The sequence below is a fragment of the Acomys russatus genome, chromosome 4 (genome assembly GCF_903995435.1).
Source record: "Acomys russatus chromosome 4, mAcoRus1.1, whole genome shotgun sequence".
NCBI lineage: Eukaryota > Metazoa > Chordata > Mammalia > Rodentia > Muridae > Acomys > Acomys russatus.
Window position 1 is genome coordinate 18,104,869 of NC_067140.1, and position 17,550 is coordinate 18,122,418.

The 17,550-nt window shown below is 51.7% G+C and overlaps 1 protein-coding gene across 4 annotated transcripts in view; it reads right to left on the bottom strand.

Moving 5' to 3' along the window:
- Atp9a (ATPase phospholipid transporting 9A (putative)) overlaps positions 1-17,550 on the bottom strand; it is a 111,346-nt gene that overhangs the window by 7,795 nt on the left and 86,001 nt on the right. For all 4 annotated transcript variants that reach the window (XM_051143865.1, XM_051143863.1, XM_051143864.1 and 1 more), the window contains exons 16-23: positions 10,301-10,393; positions 9,096-9,179; positions 8,144-8,314; positions 6,045-6,143; positions 5,309-5,398; positions 5,055-5,199; positions 4,282-4,346; positions 1,406-1,561 (exon numbers count right to left, since the gene is read on the bottom strand). In XM_051143865.1, the coding sequence (XP_050999822.1) occupies positions 1,406-1,561; positions 4,282-4,346; positions 5,055-5,199; positions 5,309-5,398; positions 6,045-6,143; positions 8,144-8,314; positions 9,096-9,179; positions 10,301-10,393 (903 nt within the window). The remainder of the gene's footprint in view (positions 1-1,405; positions 1,562-4,281; positions 4,347-5,054; positions 5,200-5,308; positions 5,399-6,044; positions 6,144-8,143; positions 8,315-9,095; positions 9,180-10,300; positions 10,394-17,550) is intronic.

Below are 17,550 nucleotides of genomic sequence, written 5' to 3' on the forward strand. Positions count from 1 at the left end.
GCTCAGCCATCTCACCAGCCTGCCTTCCGCTCATGAAATGTCCTGCTTGGCTTTACTGATGATGGTGAAGATGCCTTCAGCTTGAACTCTGGTTTTCCAAGAGCCAAGGTCAAGGACAAGGCAGATCCTACTGGTTCACTTCAAAGGTGGAAAGGATAGCCTGGAGTTGGGGGACAGTGCGATCATGGGCCTACCAGCTCCTTGGTGACACAAACAAAAAGAGACAGGAATCAAATGTTTTGATCACCAAAGTCAAGTAGTTCACCTTAAGGCCTACGGAGGGGCTGGAGTGGGAAGTGAGTCCACAGCCTGGGCCATGAGCAAGCCTTCTGCAAGCTGAGACCACCTGAGCCCCTTTCCAGCGAGGTTTGAACCTGAGGGCAGGCTACGTTGCACCTCCCTGGGATGAAGAGATCCTAGTGTAAGACAAGAGACGCTGGCCACATTACAAACACTTGGCCAACAGCCAGGGTATAGGACGCAATCAAGAAAAGCGAGCTAGCACCAGGTGTGGTGGCGCCTGACTGTAATCCAGCACTTAGGCTGAGGCAGGGGGAATCACATATTCCCATACATATTAGCCTGGGCTACTTAGCAAGACCCTGTCTCAGACACCACATTTCCTCTTCTGGGGTGGCTGCCGTCTCTTGGCCTTGCTTCTGCACATGGCAAACAGGAGCTGGAGCATTTGCCTGGCGGTAGCTCTGCCTCTCCCTCTGGGGAACCGATGATGAGGGACCTGGCTAGAGGTTGTCAGCTGGGATGTGATCAGATGGAGATTTAGATTGGCCAGGAGGGGGTTCCACTCCAAACCGCTGTCCAACTGCTGGGATTTTCCATGATGATGACCGCCATGAGTACCTGGGCACAGGGCTAACTGCCACCCACCTGGGCAATGTGCCCATGTGTACCAATGCAGAAGTGTCAGCTGCCACCTACCTGGGCAATGTGCCCATGTGCATACATAAGAAGGTATCAGTGTACCTGTGTGCACCTGTGAGAGGTACCAGCTGCCTGCTCACCTGGACAGTGTACCTATGTGTACCTGTGAGAAGCACCAGCTGCCTGCTCACCTGGACAGTGTACCTATGTGTACCTGTGAGAGGTACCAGCTGTACCTGTGTGCACCTGTGAGAGGTACCACCTGCCTGCTCACCTGGACAGTGTACCTGTGTGTACCTGTGAGAGGTACCAGCTGCCTGCCATGCCCATGTGGCCTTGTGAGAGGTGCTAGCTGCCACCCACCTGCATGGCATGTCGGTTTGCACCTGTGAGAAGTGCCAGCCTCTTGCCTACCTGGGTGCCATGGCCATGTGAAAAGGTACCAGCTGCTGCCCACCTGGAGGGTGTGTCTGTGTACATCTGTGAAGAGGTGACCCCCTGAAAGGCACCGGCTGCTACATACCTGCATGGTACTGATGCAGAGGCTCCTGTGGATCACAAACTGGCTGAGGGCTGCCGAGCGCTTGTAGCTGTTCCGACCATGCACCATGAGTAAGCGGCCAAGATGTCTGAACTGGGTGATAGAGAAGTCTGCGGCCAGCGAAGCCTGCTTTCCTTCCTGCAATCCGCACACAGGGGTCAGGGCACGTTTCTCTTTTTAATTGAAACAACAAGACATGGCAAGGAGACCTTTGAAGACGTTCAATAATGAGACTCTTTGGTTTCAGGCTACACACAGTTGGTGGTCCAAGTCAAATTTGATTTAAAAAGAGGAATTTACTTAAATAAAAAACATACTAAATCACAGATAGTTGTAATTTGGAGGTCAGATGAATCTGGTATTAAGTTCACCCTCACTCCCAGTGTGTCTGAGAAGCAAAAAGAAAAAGAAAAAAAAAAATCATACAATGGGTGCTTTTTAACATTTAGGGCCCTAAAGGGTTAAACTCGGAGGAAAGCCTGATGCCAATTACAGTGGCAGAACACCCCTGAATGCTGCCGCATGCCTGTGAATGTGGAGACAGCTCACAGTGCATCCACACAGTGGCATTCATGTTTCAGAAGGCAGATGATTGACACTAGCGTTGACAGAGAAGGACATCAGTGACTAATCATGTGACCCAGAAAATACAAATTTCCCAGCAGCACTCTTGCCACATGGGCCACTCACTGACATTCTGAATACTTCAGAAGTATCAATGGAGAGCTGGCAAGATGGCTCAGGGGATTAAGTGCTTGCTGCCAAGCCTGGGAATCTGAGTTCAAGCCCCAGGGTCCACAGAATGGAAGGCGAGACCTGATTCTCACAAACTGTCCTCTGACTTCCACATGAGCGCTGGGCCATGCACGTGCACACATATGTACACTCCCATTAAAATAAGTAAATAAGTGTAGCATGTATCAATGGCATAAATGCCAAACATCACCCACCAAAAAAAAAAAAAAAAAAAAAAAAAGACCAGAGAAGTGTTTTACATTAAAGAAGATTAAAGAGACAGGAACGCACGCTAATAAGGGAAACTCGGGTCCTTGATTATTTCCTGGAGCTTCTTTTGTTCTTAAGCTACAAAGACATTTTGGGGACAATCGGGCAAAATGCCCATGACTCATTAGGTCAGCATTACATCTAAGGCGTGCGGGGGTTGGGGGGTGTCCATCTGCTGTGCTGATGCAGGGGGATGCTGCTTCTTAAGGCCCTTGCCAAGCATTTAACATGACCTGTGTGCAATCTACATTCAAAGGGCCCAGAGGGAGAGAAAGCAGAAGTCAGAGCAGGTGAAAGAAAGGGAAGGTTGACGGAGCTCACTGCCAAACTGCAAATTTCTTGAACAAATGATATCTTAAAATATATATATAATTGTTGTGTACTCATGTTTTGAGTGTGCAGCAATGCACACCTATGCATATGTACACTCATGCTAGGGCAGGGTATGGGGCATCCCCCGCCTCTCTCTCTCTCCATGGCGCTGCACTGACACGGGGCCTCAGCTGGTAGCTCAGGCTAGGCTGCTGGTCCAGTGAGCTCTCGGGACCCACCTGTCTCCATCTCCCAGTGTCGGAGATACAGGTGCACACAAACATCCCAGTGTCCTATGTGGGTGCAGGGGACATGAACTCGCGCCCTTGGCTGGCAGCACAAGCACTCTCACCTATTCAGCCACATGCCCAGATCAAGATGGCACTTGTTCAAAATAGAAAACTTGCAGTGCTGTGTTTTGCTAAACTGGCAACAAAGACTTTAAGCCTGGCACAAAAGTCAATCCTCTTTGCTCAGTATGAGTTCTGATACAGTAAGTAAGGTGCATGGTGCTGAGGACATTCCCGTGATGCTGAGGACAGCTCAGAGAGATGACAGCCTTGACAGCAAGGTTGGTCCTAAGGATGAAGTTAGTGATTTAAAAGCATGGGTAATAAGTAAGTAAATTAGAGCACGGGTTAGAAATGACAGCTCTCCTGCCTCTGATGAAGAAAGGAATTCAAGATGTAACAGATTTAAGCAAGCTGCATGATGGAGCTTGTGGTGTGTTTTTAATTTAAAAGTATACATGAAAATAATATATACATACATGGATAAAATACGTGTAGACAGTATCTATGACAAATGCACACCCACCCACAATCAGCAATGCACAGAAAATAATTTTGGGAGACTATACAATGTTACTAGTTTGGTGCAACTCAAAGGCAGGGTGGGCATAACTTAAATTATTTATCTTCATTGTGGTGAGCACTCGCAGCTTTTATATGCTGAAACCCAAAGGAATTGTGATATAATTTTTAACAGAAGGAAAAATGTTTTATTTGTATATGGCAGCCAATAAAAGGATTCTGTTAAACACAGGCATTTTTGTTTTATCTTTAATTCTGTGTGTGTGTGTCCATGTACGGGAGCGAGTATGTGCACAAGACTGCATGTGCCCACGAGGCTCCGGATCCCCTGGAGCTGGAGCTACAGGTGGCTGTGGGTGTCAGCTGCTGGGAACCAGCCTCCAGTCCCCTGCAGCTGCAGCACATGCCCTTAACTCTTAGCAGCACCTCTCTAACTAGCCCCATGCCTCCGCCGGCCCCCACCACCTTTTTGGTGCCCTTGCTCTGTGAGCCGTGGCTGGCTGGAACTTGCCACAACCCTATTGCCTCTACTTCATGAGCCACTGGAGCTGGCTCCAGTGTACAGATTCTAGATACAAAGTTTCCCCCCAGGAACCACCTCTCTGGGCTCACCTCAGCTAGGAATCAAGCTCCAGACCAGCCTGGGATACATGAGGCCCTGTTTTAAAAAGCCTAGAAACTCCACTAGCTGGCAGGGTGGGTCTATCGGGGCACAGTGGGAGCACGCACCTTGCCCTCCACGCCCACACCGCAGTCGGATTCCTGGATCATGCTGACGTCATTGCCTCCATCGCCTGTGGAACACACAGACCAGAGCAAAGAGGTTAAGATGGAGACATGAGGGAGATGGCTCGCACACGGCATCCTCAGAGTTAACAATCCATGCCTGCCTTTCACTGAGTGTGGACTACGCCCCACCCAACATATCCAGCCACCCTCAAAAGAGGCAACTGTAAGAGACCAGGTAGCTTGCCAGGGTCACAAGCCAAGCAGTGGCAGTGGCCAGCGTCTACCACCACTGCAGGCCCTCCTCTCAGGATGAGTGTACACAACCACTGCCAGTGGCAAGTGGCCCTTGCAGGACACAGACGTCCCCAGTATGCTGTGGCCAGCACTCCTCATACTTTATAGTCTTTGTACACACAGGTGAGAAGGCCACCACCATTGTCCCCATCCTGTTGAGGTGCAAATGAAGCAAACCACCCAAGATAACCAGTCGGTGATCGTCAGCATGGGGGTCTTCACCCCTCTGGAATGCCATGGCCACCTGCCATACGCAAAGAAGACAAGACCCTTCCCTTTAGGCATGTTTGTCTCCAAGAGAGGGGGGCATATCAATGGACAATAGCAGAGCTCAGGGGTCCTCGTGAAAAGAAAAGTCCAGAGCATCTGCAGGGCAGGGGGCCTCTGGCAGCTGACTGCTGCTACTGCCCAAGCAAGCCTGACAGCCCAGGCTGTTCCCTCCGTCCCAGAGGAGCCCCCCACCAGCCCGGCAAGCTTACCTACTGCACAGGTGAGCTTCCCAGTGCGTTCCTGGAGCAGCCGGACGATCTGGGCCTTCTGGGTGGGGGCGCAGCGGCAGCACACCACAGCCGGGCACTGGCAGGCCAGCTCCATGAACTCATGCTCATAGAACTTGAGGCAAACCTGGGGCGGGGTGCGGGTGCGGGGGAGGGGGCAGAGTCAGCCAATACGGCTGTCTCCCTGCAGCCCACAGGAAGGGAAGGTACCCCACCCATCAGTGCCCAGCACTGACCTCCAGAGAGTCTCCAGAGATGACCAGGGCACAGTCGTGCTTCCTGCGGAAGGCGTTCAGCTCAAGGTGTGCCTCCCCGCGGTTGGTCACCTGAAAGGGGATGGAGATGGAGAAGGTGTGGCTCTCTGGAAATGGCCAGACAAGAAGGTGAACACCGGCCTCTGGGAGTTCGTGTAGACAGTGTCCTTCTTCTCCTATCACCAGCTTATAGCCAAAGGATGCTGTGGGCTCAGGAGCTTATGTGTATGACACCTATCCCTTTTCACTTCCCAAAGACTAAAGTCGGCGCACGGTCAGGATGAGACAGGCACCGTGAGGACCTCCCACACTACACCTCAGGAGACCCAAGTCAGGAGGTATTTGTCAGCCTGGAGCCATACAGCCAGAGCCCTGGGGAGCAGGTCCGGGGGGCCAGGCATCTATGCCACCTTCCTTCCTATGTGCTGCTATATAGGCTTTGTGCACCATGCTTGGCTGTTGGCAATGCCAAAAGCAGCCACAGTGCCGAACTTTGCTCTGGTCCCCCAAAGGAGAGCACAACCACCCAAAGGGCCAGAGCACAGCAGCGTTCAAGGCTTTGTGGTGGGGAGCCTTTACACTGGTTGAAGAGATGCTTGTCTGGGTCCCCTAGGCTGCCAATAACCTACAAAACCATCCGAGGCGGCCATTAGAGGCCCATTCCAGGCTACAGGCTACAGGAGAAACTCATGCTCCACCCTACAGCACAATGTTTTACCAGCCGGAAAACATGGATGTCTTGGTTTCTGGTCACCAGATGTGCATTCTTGGCTGTGCATGTGGCGGTCTCCAGCTTGTCCCCTGTTAACATCCAAACCTGAAATCACAGCAGGAAAACAGTCCTGAGGGTTGGGCTCTGAAGCTGGTCTGTCCCTTGGGGCAGTGAGGCTCCTAAGAACATCAAACTCCCCGTGATCCCCAGGGACAGCGCACCACAGGGCTTGGTGGCTATTGTTCATGGGAGCAAACCCGATTGTTCACCAGAGAAAGAATCAGTTGGAATGGGATGTAGTGGGGTACAACTATAATGCTAGCACTCAGGAGGCTGAGGCAGGAGGATTGCGGTGAATTTGGGGCTAGCCTGAGCTTCATATCAAGAACCCCACCCCACCCCCCAAAAAAACCATAGAATAACACGAACTGTGGGCAGTAGATACAGTGGTGCCTGCCTATATTCCCAGCAGTCAGGACTGAGGCAGGAGGGTTCTGAGACTGGTAGCAACCTAGGCTACATCTCAAGATACTACCTCAGAAAGCAAAGTAAATGAAGACCATGCTGCACAGTGGCTGGCATGCCACGGATGGAACTATCGGTGCGCCACAGAGCCTGTCTCTCAAGGGCTGACAGGTGACAGCAGGGATCAGAGGTGGCACCGAAGACCCTGAGGCTCCGGCATCAGCTGCTTCACCTCACCGGGGGGGGAGGGGGGGGGGTGAGACCCTGCAAAGTGTGACCAGCTTTCTTGGCCGAGTTTCCGTGTCTGCCCAAAGGCTAGAGTAGGCCTGAACCCTAGATCTCAGTGAACAAAGAGGCTGGCTGGCCCCTCTTCCCTCCACTTGGCTGGTACAGGAACAGGACAGGGAAACCCCGCCCATACTGGATCAGCAAGACCCTTGACTTGGGGATAGGACAGTGTTGAGGAGGGCAGCGCTTGCACCGGCCCTGCCCCCAGTGTGGCAGTAGCAGGCCTGCCACAAGGTCCCCAAATGCTGGCCACTGCCTTGTGATGAACCTGCAAGCCAGTGCTTAAGTGCTGACCCAAGGAAGACAGCTCCCCCGTGTGAGGTCTGCCTGGCACCCTGTGTTCACTTGTTACTACAGGTCTACGCCATCTCCCCACGCCTCTTCTTTCAAAGATCCATTTTTACTTTATGCGCATGAGTGGTTGGCACGTGTACAGGTCTATGCACTATGAGTGTGCCTGGTACCCACGGAGGCCAGTCCCCTGGCACTGAAGCTAAACTGCCATGTGGTTGCTAGGAACTGAACCTGGGTCCTCTGCAAGAGCAGCCAGTGGAGTCCGTGAGTGCAGCTGTGGCCACGTTATGACGTGTTGGAAGGGGGCAGACCCCACATATACGACAGTGATCCCGTAAGATTGCAGTGGAGCTTGGACTCTCCTGACACTGAGCAGCAAGGAGCCAGTGTAATATCAGCACCCGGCACATTCTGCTATAGTGGGCACACCCACCGCGGTCAGTCACACATGGCGAACATGTAAGAACAACACCGGCTTATGTGCACACTCCTAAACGTCACAGAAAGCTGACTGCGTAGCCGGAGGTGCCAGCCTCATCCCTCTAAGCAATAGCCTGAGCCTTCAGGATCAAGTGCTCGCTCGGGCACACCCTCAAGGGCGCGATGGACCTCAGACGCCCTCTACTGGCCCCTCGGAGTAGCTGTCTCGATAGTTTCCACCCCAACAGCTGCTTCACGCAGGAGTCTCTCTGCTCCTGTGGGGTGGGTGTCCCTTTCTCACTGGGTGAGAGCAGACAGCCTCTAGCCAGTCATTCTACTGAATCACACTGTGCATCTGAGCACAGCGCTGCTCTGACCTTCAAGGACCCAGGTCCTGTGCAGAGGCAGCCAGGAGAAGCACAGCCACGCAGGACGGTTCCCCAAGCCACGCCACCTGAGGTGGGATGCTGTGACGGGGTCTCACTGTGTCCAGACTGGCCCTGAACTTGAGATCCTACCGCTGACTTGAGGTACAGGCAGGTGGCACCATGCCTGGCCTTCCACCCTCAAGGCCTTGCTGAAGATCTTACCACTGCTGCCAGGTCCCTGGCCAAGCTCAGTGTCTTGGGCAGCCCTACCTTGATGCCGGCATTGCGCAGTGTCTCCAGTGTGGGCCTGACGTCGGCCTGCAGCTGATCCTCCACGCCAGTCAGGCACAGCAGCTCCATCTCCATCTCCAGGCTCTCGATCACCGTGGCCACCTTGAGCGAGCGGTCATGCACACTCAGCTTGGCCTGGACATAGCGGGCCTGGGGAGAGGAGAGGAGAGGAGAAGAGAGGCTGCAACACATTCTGCCATGCTGCCCGGGGTCAGCTAGGCCACGAAGAGGTGAGCGCTGGTCTCCTAAAAATGACTGACTTCAACCTGACCTATTTATCTGTCAGTGAAACCTAAGGAAGGCCAAACTCCCCTCCTCGTAGGACTGTGTCAATAGTCACAGCACATACCCATAGAAAAAAACCTGATAATTAACATCTTACAAACACACGGGGCACATCTTAGGGACAGGGCCAAGCCAACTGCTGGGGGATGAGGGGAGAGCCAGAACTCTAGACACCTGTCCCTAGACTGCCCACGCCTGGCACGCATGCATGTCAGCCTTGTGCTGGGTACCACAGACATGGCCATCAGCCAGACGAGGTCCTTCCACTGGGAAGACGAGATGTGAGATGAGAGAACCACAAGCAGATTCGAGACAGAGCTCAACTCTCACCTATTTATTTTATAGCTCAAAGGTGCTTGGGAGGGGGAGGGGTTCATGGCTCATATCAGTCATCTCAGCACTCAGGAAGCTGAGGCAGGAGGATTCCAGGCCAGTCTGGGCTACAAGCAAAACCATGTCTCAAAACAATGATGAGACTGAGCCAGATGAGCAAGAGATGGGGTGGGAGGCGTAGAAAGGAAAGTGCTCTATTTCAAATCTTCCTAAAGCAGCTGACGAAGAAGGAAAGTCAAATGGTCATGTGTTCCCAGGAGAGGTGACTAAGGAGGTGGGTCGGGGGGCAAGGCCAAGGTCACGAGGCACTTACTTCAAAGTCTTGGTACTGCTCCTCTGTGAGGGACTTCTTGGCCACCACGAGCACGCGCAGTCCCTCCCGGGCCATGTTGCCACACTGCAAAGCAGACAGCAGCGGTCAGCGGGGATCTGTGCTGAGGCATGAGTCTGAGACTGCCCCTGGGCACCCAGAGGGTCGGGGAAGATGGCAGAGAGGAAAACTGCTTCCCCATAGAACTATGGTCCCCAGAGCCGAGCTTTTAGCTAGAACTGCAGGGTGGGCGAGCGGGATGCTAAGCCTGGAACACACACTGTTTTCTCTGGCCAGTCCTGTGTCTCCCAAATGGAATGGACACCAAGCATGGCTGGCTGGCTTGATGGACGAAGCTGGGTGTGCTTCTACCATGGCTGTGCCGCCACTGCTCCCATGTGCATCCCTAAACATGGGTGCCACAGAACATTTCAAAAGACTCAACATGCCAGAGCAGAACCGCATGAGAAAGACACACCCAGGCCTGTCATTCATCCTCATGCCCCTCCCAGACCCACCAGCCTGAAGCTGAGGGGTTGGCCTGCTAACATCAACCAGCACTCCTCTACTGGTTAGCCAAGATTTGTGGTCCCCAAGATCTCAACTTCCTGTAACTCCCACACACAATCCCCTTGAGTGTGGGCTGGGCTTGCTCCCAACACACAGAAAAGGGAGGGGGTGTTGTTTCTGAAATTAGGCCACCAAAGATGGAGATGTCCATCTTGTCTACCCTCTTCCACTGGCTGGAAGGAGCCAGCCGTCACGTTGAGGGTAACTCATGAAGAAGCCCTCAGGGCAAGAGACAAAGGGTGGCCTCCAGTCAACAGCTGACAAAACCCCTAGGCCTTGGCTTACAGCCCTAAGGAGCTTTGTGCTGTCCTCACCAACGACCGAGCGAGGACCACCAAGCTCCAAACACCAAGCGAGGAGCACCAAGAACCAAGCAAAGAGTGAGCTCAGAGAGCATCCCTTCCTGGGTGGGTCTTCGCACAGGGTATAGCATCCTGCACATGCTGGCTGTGGTCCTTAGCCGAGCCATACCCAGGCCCCATCCCACACAAACTGAGAAAGAAACACACGCTGCCAAAGCAGCTAAGTACTGCAGCAGGTAGTGGGTGCCACAGCCACAGCGAATGAAGGCCCACTCACCAGGCCCTGCAAGGCCCAGCCTCTGCAGCGCAGGCTCCTGGGACCCCTCTTCAACTCACCTCCTCCTCCAGCCAGTCATTGTACTGGACAATGCCGGCCATGACAACGTCCGCTCCCTTCATGTAGAACGTGATTTCTCCCGTGGACTCGTCCTGAAAAGAGGGACACGAAGTTACGGGCATGGAGTCAAATACCAGGTCTGACTTGCTTCCTGTGACAGGCAGGGTGCAAAGTGCTTTGAAGAGTCCAGCACTGTTAAATGTTTTTGTTTGTTTGTTTTTTAAATATGTGTTTTCTTTACTTATTTTTCTGGGTGTTCTGCCTGCGTGTTATGTCTGAGGACTACGTGTACGCGTGGTGCCCTTGGAGACCAGAAGGCGGCACTGGATCCCCTGAGACTGGAATTATAGATGGTTCTGATCCACATGTGGGTTCTGGGAGTTGAGCCCATATCTTCCGGAAGAGAAGCCAATGCGCTTAGCTGCTAGCTACACCATCTCTCAGCCTCCCAGATCTTTTACATTTGGCTAAAGATAAAACATAAGGGGGAGAGGGGTGGCTCATTCAGGGGCAAAGGCCACAGAAGGCAGAAGAAAGCTCAGCTGGGAGCACTTGGAAAACTGTTAAACGATAAAGCAAGATCAAAGAGAGCCAAGACTTTTGCTTGTGAAGTTGCCGCCGCTCCAACTGGAACTGCCCTCACGCACGCACACAGTGGCCTCTTTCAATTGTACCCATGGGCTGTGCAGCAGTGGCCAACAGTGCTCCATAAACAATAGGAAGGCAGCAATAGAGAGTTTGGGGCCCTCCACATCTCCGCACTGTTTACATTTGGGGCTGCTCTGGATCCTGTGGGATGGTCAGCAGTGATGGGGCCTCCACCCACCAGAAGCCACCCCAAAGTGACAGCCATACTCTCTCCAAAACTAGTAAATGCCCTCTAGTGAGACATCCAATCTTCTCATACTGAGACTGTTATCCAAGGATGTATCAGGTCAGATTCTTAACTTTCCTGGGACTTGTGTGTCCACAGGCCACAGGCTGGACACACCTGCATCACCAGTGAGCCCTGCATGAGAGGGCGACAGCCACAGTAAATGACCTCTCATAGTCTGGTTCCCTGGACTCGAAAACCTGACAGACATAAACACTTGGCCTGGTCCCAGCTCTTAATCAGGAGCACTGGGAAAACTGTCTCCGCTCTCTGCCTCAGTTTCCACATCTGCCAAGCAGGAAGTGCTGCAAGATCACTGGTGCTTGGCATGGGATGTGGTTTCATGACAGTGTTCCTGAAAATTAGGAGTGCCCTAATGACCTCCAGCCTCCTCTGTGGGGAGAAGGCTCAGCCCCAGATTTGTAACAGGAGACACTGTCAGCTGCCACAACTCAGGGTAGGCTGCAGAGAAGCCATGGGTGCTACCACTCGTCCCCAAATATCTAGGATGGCCACACAATTCAGAATTCCGGCTCCACACCTCAACAGCGCAGAGACACTGGCTGGCTCTGAGGAATGCTGGAGGACAGAAGGTGGTAGGTAACACTGGCGTTGAAGAGGGCATGGGGTGGAGCCACCAAGACCCTGGGGATCCCCAAAGAGCTGCCTACAAAGTTGCCTCCAGCTGTGAATTAGAGAAGGCGATGGCTCGGTGGGTAAAGGGTTTGCCACGACCATAGGGACCCAAGTCCAGATCCTCACTTCCTATGTTTAAAAAACATTAAATAAAAAAATTTTAAAGGCAGGACATGATGCCATGTGTCTGCAATGTCAGCCCTGGCAAGGCAGAGACAGATTCTTCAGCTTGGCAGATTGGCTAGTCAATCTAAGTGAACAGATGAGGCTCCAGGTTCAGTGAGAGAAACTCTCTCAAGAAACAAGGTAGCGGGCAAGTGAAGACGATGCCGGACATCAGTCTCTGCCCTGAATGCATGCACATACACAAAGAAGAAGAGCTCCCCAAAGTTAACTAAATCTTTGAACGCCCTTTAGCCACAGTCAGGCTGTCAGAGCAGCACCCTGGCTCAATCTATCCTCGAGCCAAGCAGAGGAACCAACATTTTAAAGTGGTCAACTGCACTTTCTGCCCAGGAAGGATAGATAGCCCTTGGCTCAAAGGAACATGAAAGCCGTAGGGGTTTTTATCCCTCTGCCTTCTGAAGTGGTGCTTAATACCACGGCTGCAGGAAAGACCGCCCCCACCCAGCTTCCTCCACCAGAGGGGCTCTGGCCAGCTTGACCATGCAGTCCAATATAAATACTACAGCTATTATCTCCCCCGCCTGAGTCATTTCCTCCCACCCAGTTCATCCCCAGTTTACTGTGTTCCCATATTATGGTGAGATGACACCATAAATATACAGACATGGGCTGGTAGAGTCACGTTGTTGTGTCCCCTGCGGTCCAGCACCTGATCACAGGCCTCATCGAGTCAATGACAATGGCGAGGTCTCTAGCAGTGATCCCGTTCCACATGGGAAGCAGGGAGCTTAACAGGACACCTTGTACACGTCCTTCAGAAAGATGTGCACAAAAGTCCTGGGGCAACAGGCTTGCTTCCCTGACCTTCCCTGATCCCTTAGGAGGCAGGTTCTCAGACAGAAAGGAAAGGGGGGCACAAGGGGGTGGTGGTGGTGTCGGGAACAGGCTGTGAGCACACTGGGAAGATCACTCACATCAGTCTGTAAGGCTGGAGACAATCTGCTGGAAGAGCAGCTGAACCCAGTGGGAGGCAGAATGTGGTAGCTCATGCCAGTAATCCCAGCATTTGGGGAGGTGGGAAGCTGACACAGGACAGTCACTGTGCACGTGAGGCCAGCCAGGGCTCCAGCAGGAGATTTTGTCTCAACTGCCCTCCAACTGAATGAAACCTGTCCACAGCAGGTGAGGGGGCAGTCACCTGCACATAACAGCCCCATTGCTCCAGCACAGCAGAACACCGTTTCTCGGGTTCTGTACAGACAGACTGCCCATCACAGGTGGGTCCCACTAGATGCCAGCAGCGTCCCCATTCTTGGATTGTGACAGCCGTAAAAGTTGCATCTTTCAAATGTCAGGACAGTGAGAGTCACTGAGCTGGGTTAGTGTGCTGAGGTTGGCACAAAGTAAAAAAAGCCATCCCAAAGCCTGGGGACAACTCAGAAATGGAGGGGCGGGCAGGGAGAGCTGGAAAATTAGCTCACTAGTACGTATTTTTCCAAATACCTAAGACAGCCTTGTGAATATATATGCCTCCAGAACTAGTATTAAGAGCCAAAAAATGAGAAGTGGCCTATTCAGAAGAAAGAGAAGTGGGACTTGCACAATGGCTCAGTGGTGAAGGCACTTGCTGTCCAGTGTGACGCTTGATTCCTAAGACCCACATGGTGGGAAGAGAGCCAAGTCCCACACATTGTCCTCTGACCGTCGCATGTGTGCCATGCAGCTTTAAAAGAATCAACATCTGCAGTTAAGAACCCAGAACACCTGTAATCCCAGCACTCAGGGAGGCAGAGGCAGGCTGATCTCTGTGAGTTCGAGGCCAGCCTAGTCTGCAAAGTGAGTCCAGGACAGTCAAGACTACACAGAGAAACCCTGTCTCGAAAAAACCAAAAGGCTACACAGAGAAACCCTGTCTCGGAAAACAGAAAGTAGTAGAAGTAAAAAGAGGAGGAGGAGGAATAATAATAATTAACAACAACAACAATAATAATAATAATAAAACACATAGGCTGGAGAGATGGCTCAGAGGTTAAGAACACTGGCGCTCTTACAGAGGACCCTGACTCAATTCCCAGCTCACAACCATCTGCAACTCTAGTTCCAGGAGAGCCAATGCCCTCTTATAGTCTTCCAGGGTACTAGGCATGTGGTGTATACTACATGCATACAAGCAAAACCCTCATTTCTAGAAAATAAAAGAGATCAATCTTTTCTTAAAAATTTAAAGAATCTAGAATAGACATGTGTGACTAAATATAACTTTAAAAAAATCCAAAGAACCAAGAAGAGACTTGATACCCTATGGGCATTTAAACGGGGAGGAAGTCCTCCTCAGCCATAGTCATAGGGGAGGGGAGTAAGGGGAAAATGGGAGGGAGGGAGGAATGGGAGGATACAAGGGGTGGGATAACCATTGAGATGTAATATGAATAAATTAATTTAAAAATTCAAAAAAAAAAAAGAAAATCAAAAGAAGTGAATGAGGAGTATCTTCCCCTCAGAATTCCATGCACACATTAAAATCAAATCAGCGAAAACTGTGTCTTACTGGCATAAGTTTCACTGTGTATATACACATATATGCACACATGCACGTGCTTCAATAAGGAGGTGGGAGCCTAGCTTGAAATAAAGGTGAAGGCTGAATTTATAAAGTGTATGTGGGTATTTACACTCATATGCTTAGAAAAGACTGAAATGAAGGCCTTTGGTGTAGTAAATGGCTCAACCCCAACTCATGGCAATCCTCCTGCCCCAGCATCTCAAGTGCTAGGATTACTGGTGTGAGTCACCGCACCTGGCTTGATTTCCCCTTTTATAAGACCCTTACTTGTGAAAGCCAAGTCTCTTAAAACCTGGATGTTGATTAAAATAGCAGTAATAGTGAACAACCAGGCAGAACGAGGGGTGTGCTATCCTTAAGGTCAAATCAGACTCGCTAAGCCCACGGGACTCCGTACTTTAGCCACCTTGCGTGGGAAGATGCAGAGCCACGGCTCACAAAATATGACGCATGTCTGGGAAGGAGATCCCCTCACAGCTAAAGGAAGGGTGGTGTGTGCGGCTCCCTTTATTCTCAAAGTCGGGCATCGGGGACAATCTTATGATTCAGCTCTCAAATGACCTCAGCAGGGTCCATGGCCCTAGAACTTGACAAATAACTGCTGGAACCAAGTGAGAGTAAATTCTGTGGATGACGCTGACTAACTCCGGGAAACACCCACCCGACGGATTTAGTCACTGATAGCCTTGAGCTCTGATGAGTCCTGCAGATGTGAGAGCCAAGGGTCAGGCCAGGTACAGCCCTAGGAAAAGCCGCAGCTGTGTGGGAGGAAGAGGCTGCGTCACTGTCCGACATTTGCCAAGGACATGTGTCTCACAGAGCCCGGGAGTCCCGGCCGGCATTTGGGATATATGTCAACTCAGACGGGATGTTCGAAGCACACTCACAGCACATCACTGGGTCTTCAGGGTAGCAGTTCATGGAGCCACTGCCATAGTCTTTGGATGGAGGCAGCCCTGTCCTCACACCCCTGGACATATGCTGGACCCAACAAGTCCCTCCCGACAAGGGAGCAAGGCTAATGGGATAGCCTGTCTCCTCTGGAGCTGGTTCCTAATGGTGACTTCCAGCTTGCTCACACTCTCACTAGGGAGAAGCCAGATGACACGAGGCTAGCCCGGGGAGAGGTCCACAGAACAGTAGCTGATGACACGAGGCTAGCCTGGGGAGAGGTCCACGGAACAGTAGCTGATGACACGAGGCTAGCCCAGGGAGAGGTCCACAGAATAGTAGCTGGGGGCGGGCCTCAGTCTAGCTGTCAGCAGAGAACCAAGGCCCTCTCCTGCAGCCCCCTGAGGGTGTAAAGACGTGAACCTTGTCCCAGAAGATCCTGAGGAGACAGTGACCTGGTCAAGCCTTGAAGCCAGCCTTTGAGACACTGAGCCAGAGGCGTCCCCACCCGCGGCTACACCCAGATTCCCGGTCCACAGAAACTGTTTGAGAACACAAGCATTGAGGTTTTAGTCCGCTGTGTGGAGCAATGTATTAGCATGCTTAGTCAATACAGCACCTAAACATCAACACAGAGCCAGGGCCGTGGGCTCTTCCACATCCTTCCTATCCCATCTAGGCCCTAGTGCACAAGCGGGAGCAAGACAGCCTGGGGTCGAGTCTCTGACCCATCATCTCCCTGTATGAACTCCTTCAGGCTTCCTATGCCTCAGTTTTCTCCTCTGTCAAGTGTAAATTACACAACTAGCTTGTGAGCTTATGCTAAGACAGCCTACGCCAGTCGCTGAGAACAGTCCCTGACCCAGCGCCAGCCCCGCCTTGCTATGCGCCTTGTGTGTCCTCTCACCATGGCTACCTCGTTGTTCAAACCACACTCTTCACTGCTAACATCCCTCCAGCCGCCGCTGACTGCCACCACTCCTGCCGGATGCTGATGGCCCCTCACTGCTGACTGCCATCCGGCCACAAGCCCCAGCAATGCACCTGCCTCAGTCTCCCTAGCTCAGGGATGGCAAGCACACACCACCCCACACCCAGCCTTTTCACATGGGTTCTGGGAGTCACACTCAGGTGCTCATGCTTGCACAGCAAGCACTTTACCTACTAAGCTGGCTCCTAGCCCCCAAGCTTCAGAACTCTTTGGGCATCAACAAAATACAATGAGTAGAAAACGTCACACCTGAGTCGGGTTACAAACTAAAATGACACTAAAAATACTGTTTAAAATTGCCTTGCTTGGGAGGGAGGGAGAATGGGAGGATACAAGGGATGGGATAACAATTGAGATGTAATATGAATAAATTATATATATATTTTTAATTGCCTTGCTGGGACCCCAGCACTCAGGGAGGCAGAGGCAGATGGATCTCTGTGGGCTCCAAGCCAGCCTGGTCTACAAAACGAGTCCAGGATAGCCAGGGCTGTTACACAGAGAAACCCTGTCTCCAAAAACCAATAAATATAAATTAATTAATTAACAAATTAATGAATTTGACTTCAGGCATAAGTTAGGATATGGAGATCTGGTGGGGTCCATGCAGGAGGAACAACAAAACAGCTCTAGAACTCATGGAATGCGGCCCACCAGTTAACACAACCACAGTGGGTGTGTCTCAGCAAGGCATAAACCCTAGAACTACGTGTCCTAAGGACCTCATGCTGTTATGGAGCATAGCTCTGCTTGTTATCTTTGCGGTCCTTATAATTCCCTTAACATATAGCTGTGTGAGTACTATAAAGGGGGCTTCTGATCTCTTTCAGGCGTTGCTGTTGGAGCAGATTAATGATTCAACCACCACCCCCGAAAACAATCAATAGACGCAGATTGCTAACAATGACCATTACCTACAGAAAGAATTTGGAAAAATGGACTGTTCAGTAAGGTTAGGTAAAGATAATTTTGCTATTGGCCCTGATGTAGGAAATCTTAAGGAACTATTTGAAGTTAAGAAAAAGTACACTCTTATGCCGGGCGTGGTGGCGCACGCCTTTAATCCCAGCACTCGGGAGGCAGAGGCAGGCGGATCACTGTGAGTTCGAGGCCAGCCTGGTCTACAAAGTGAGTCCAGGATGGCCAAGGCTACACAGAGAAACCCTGT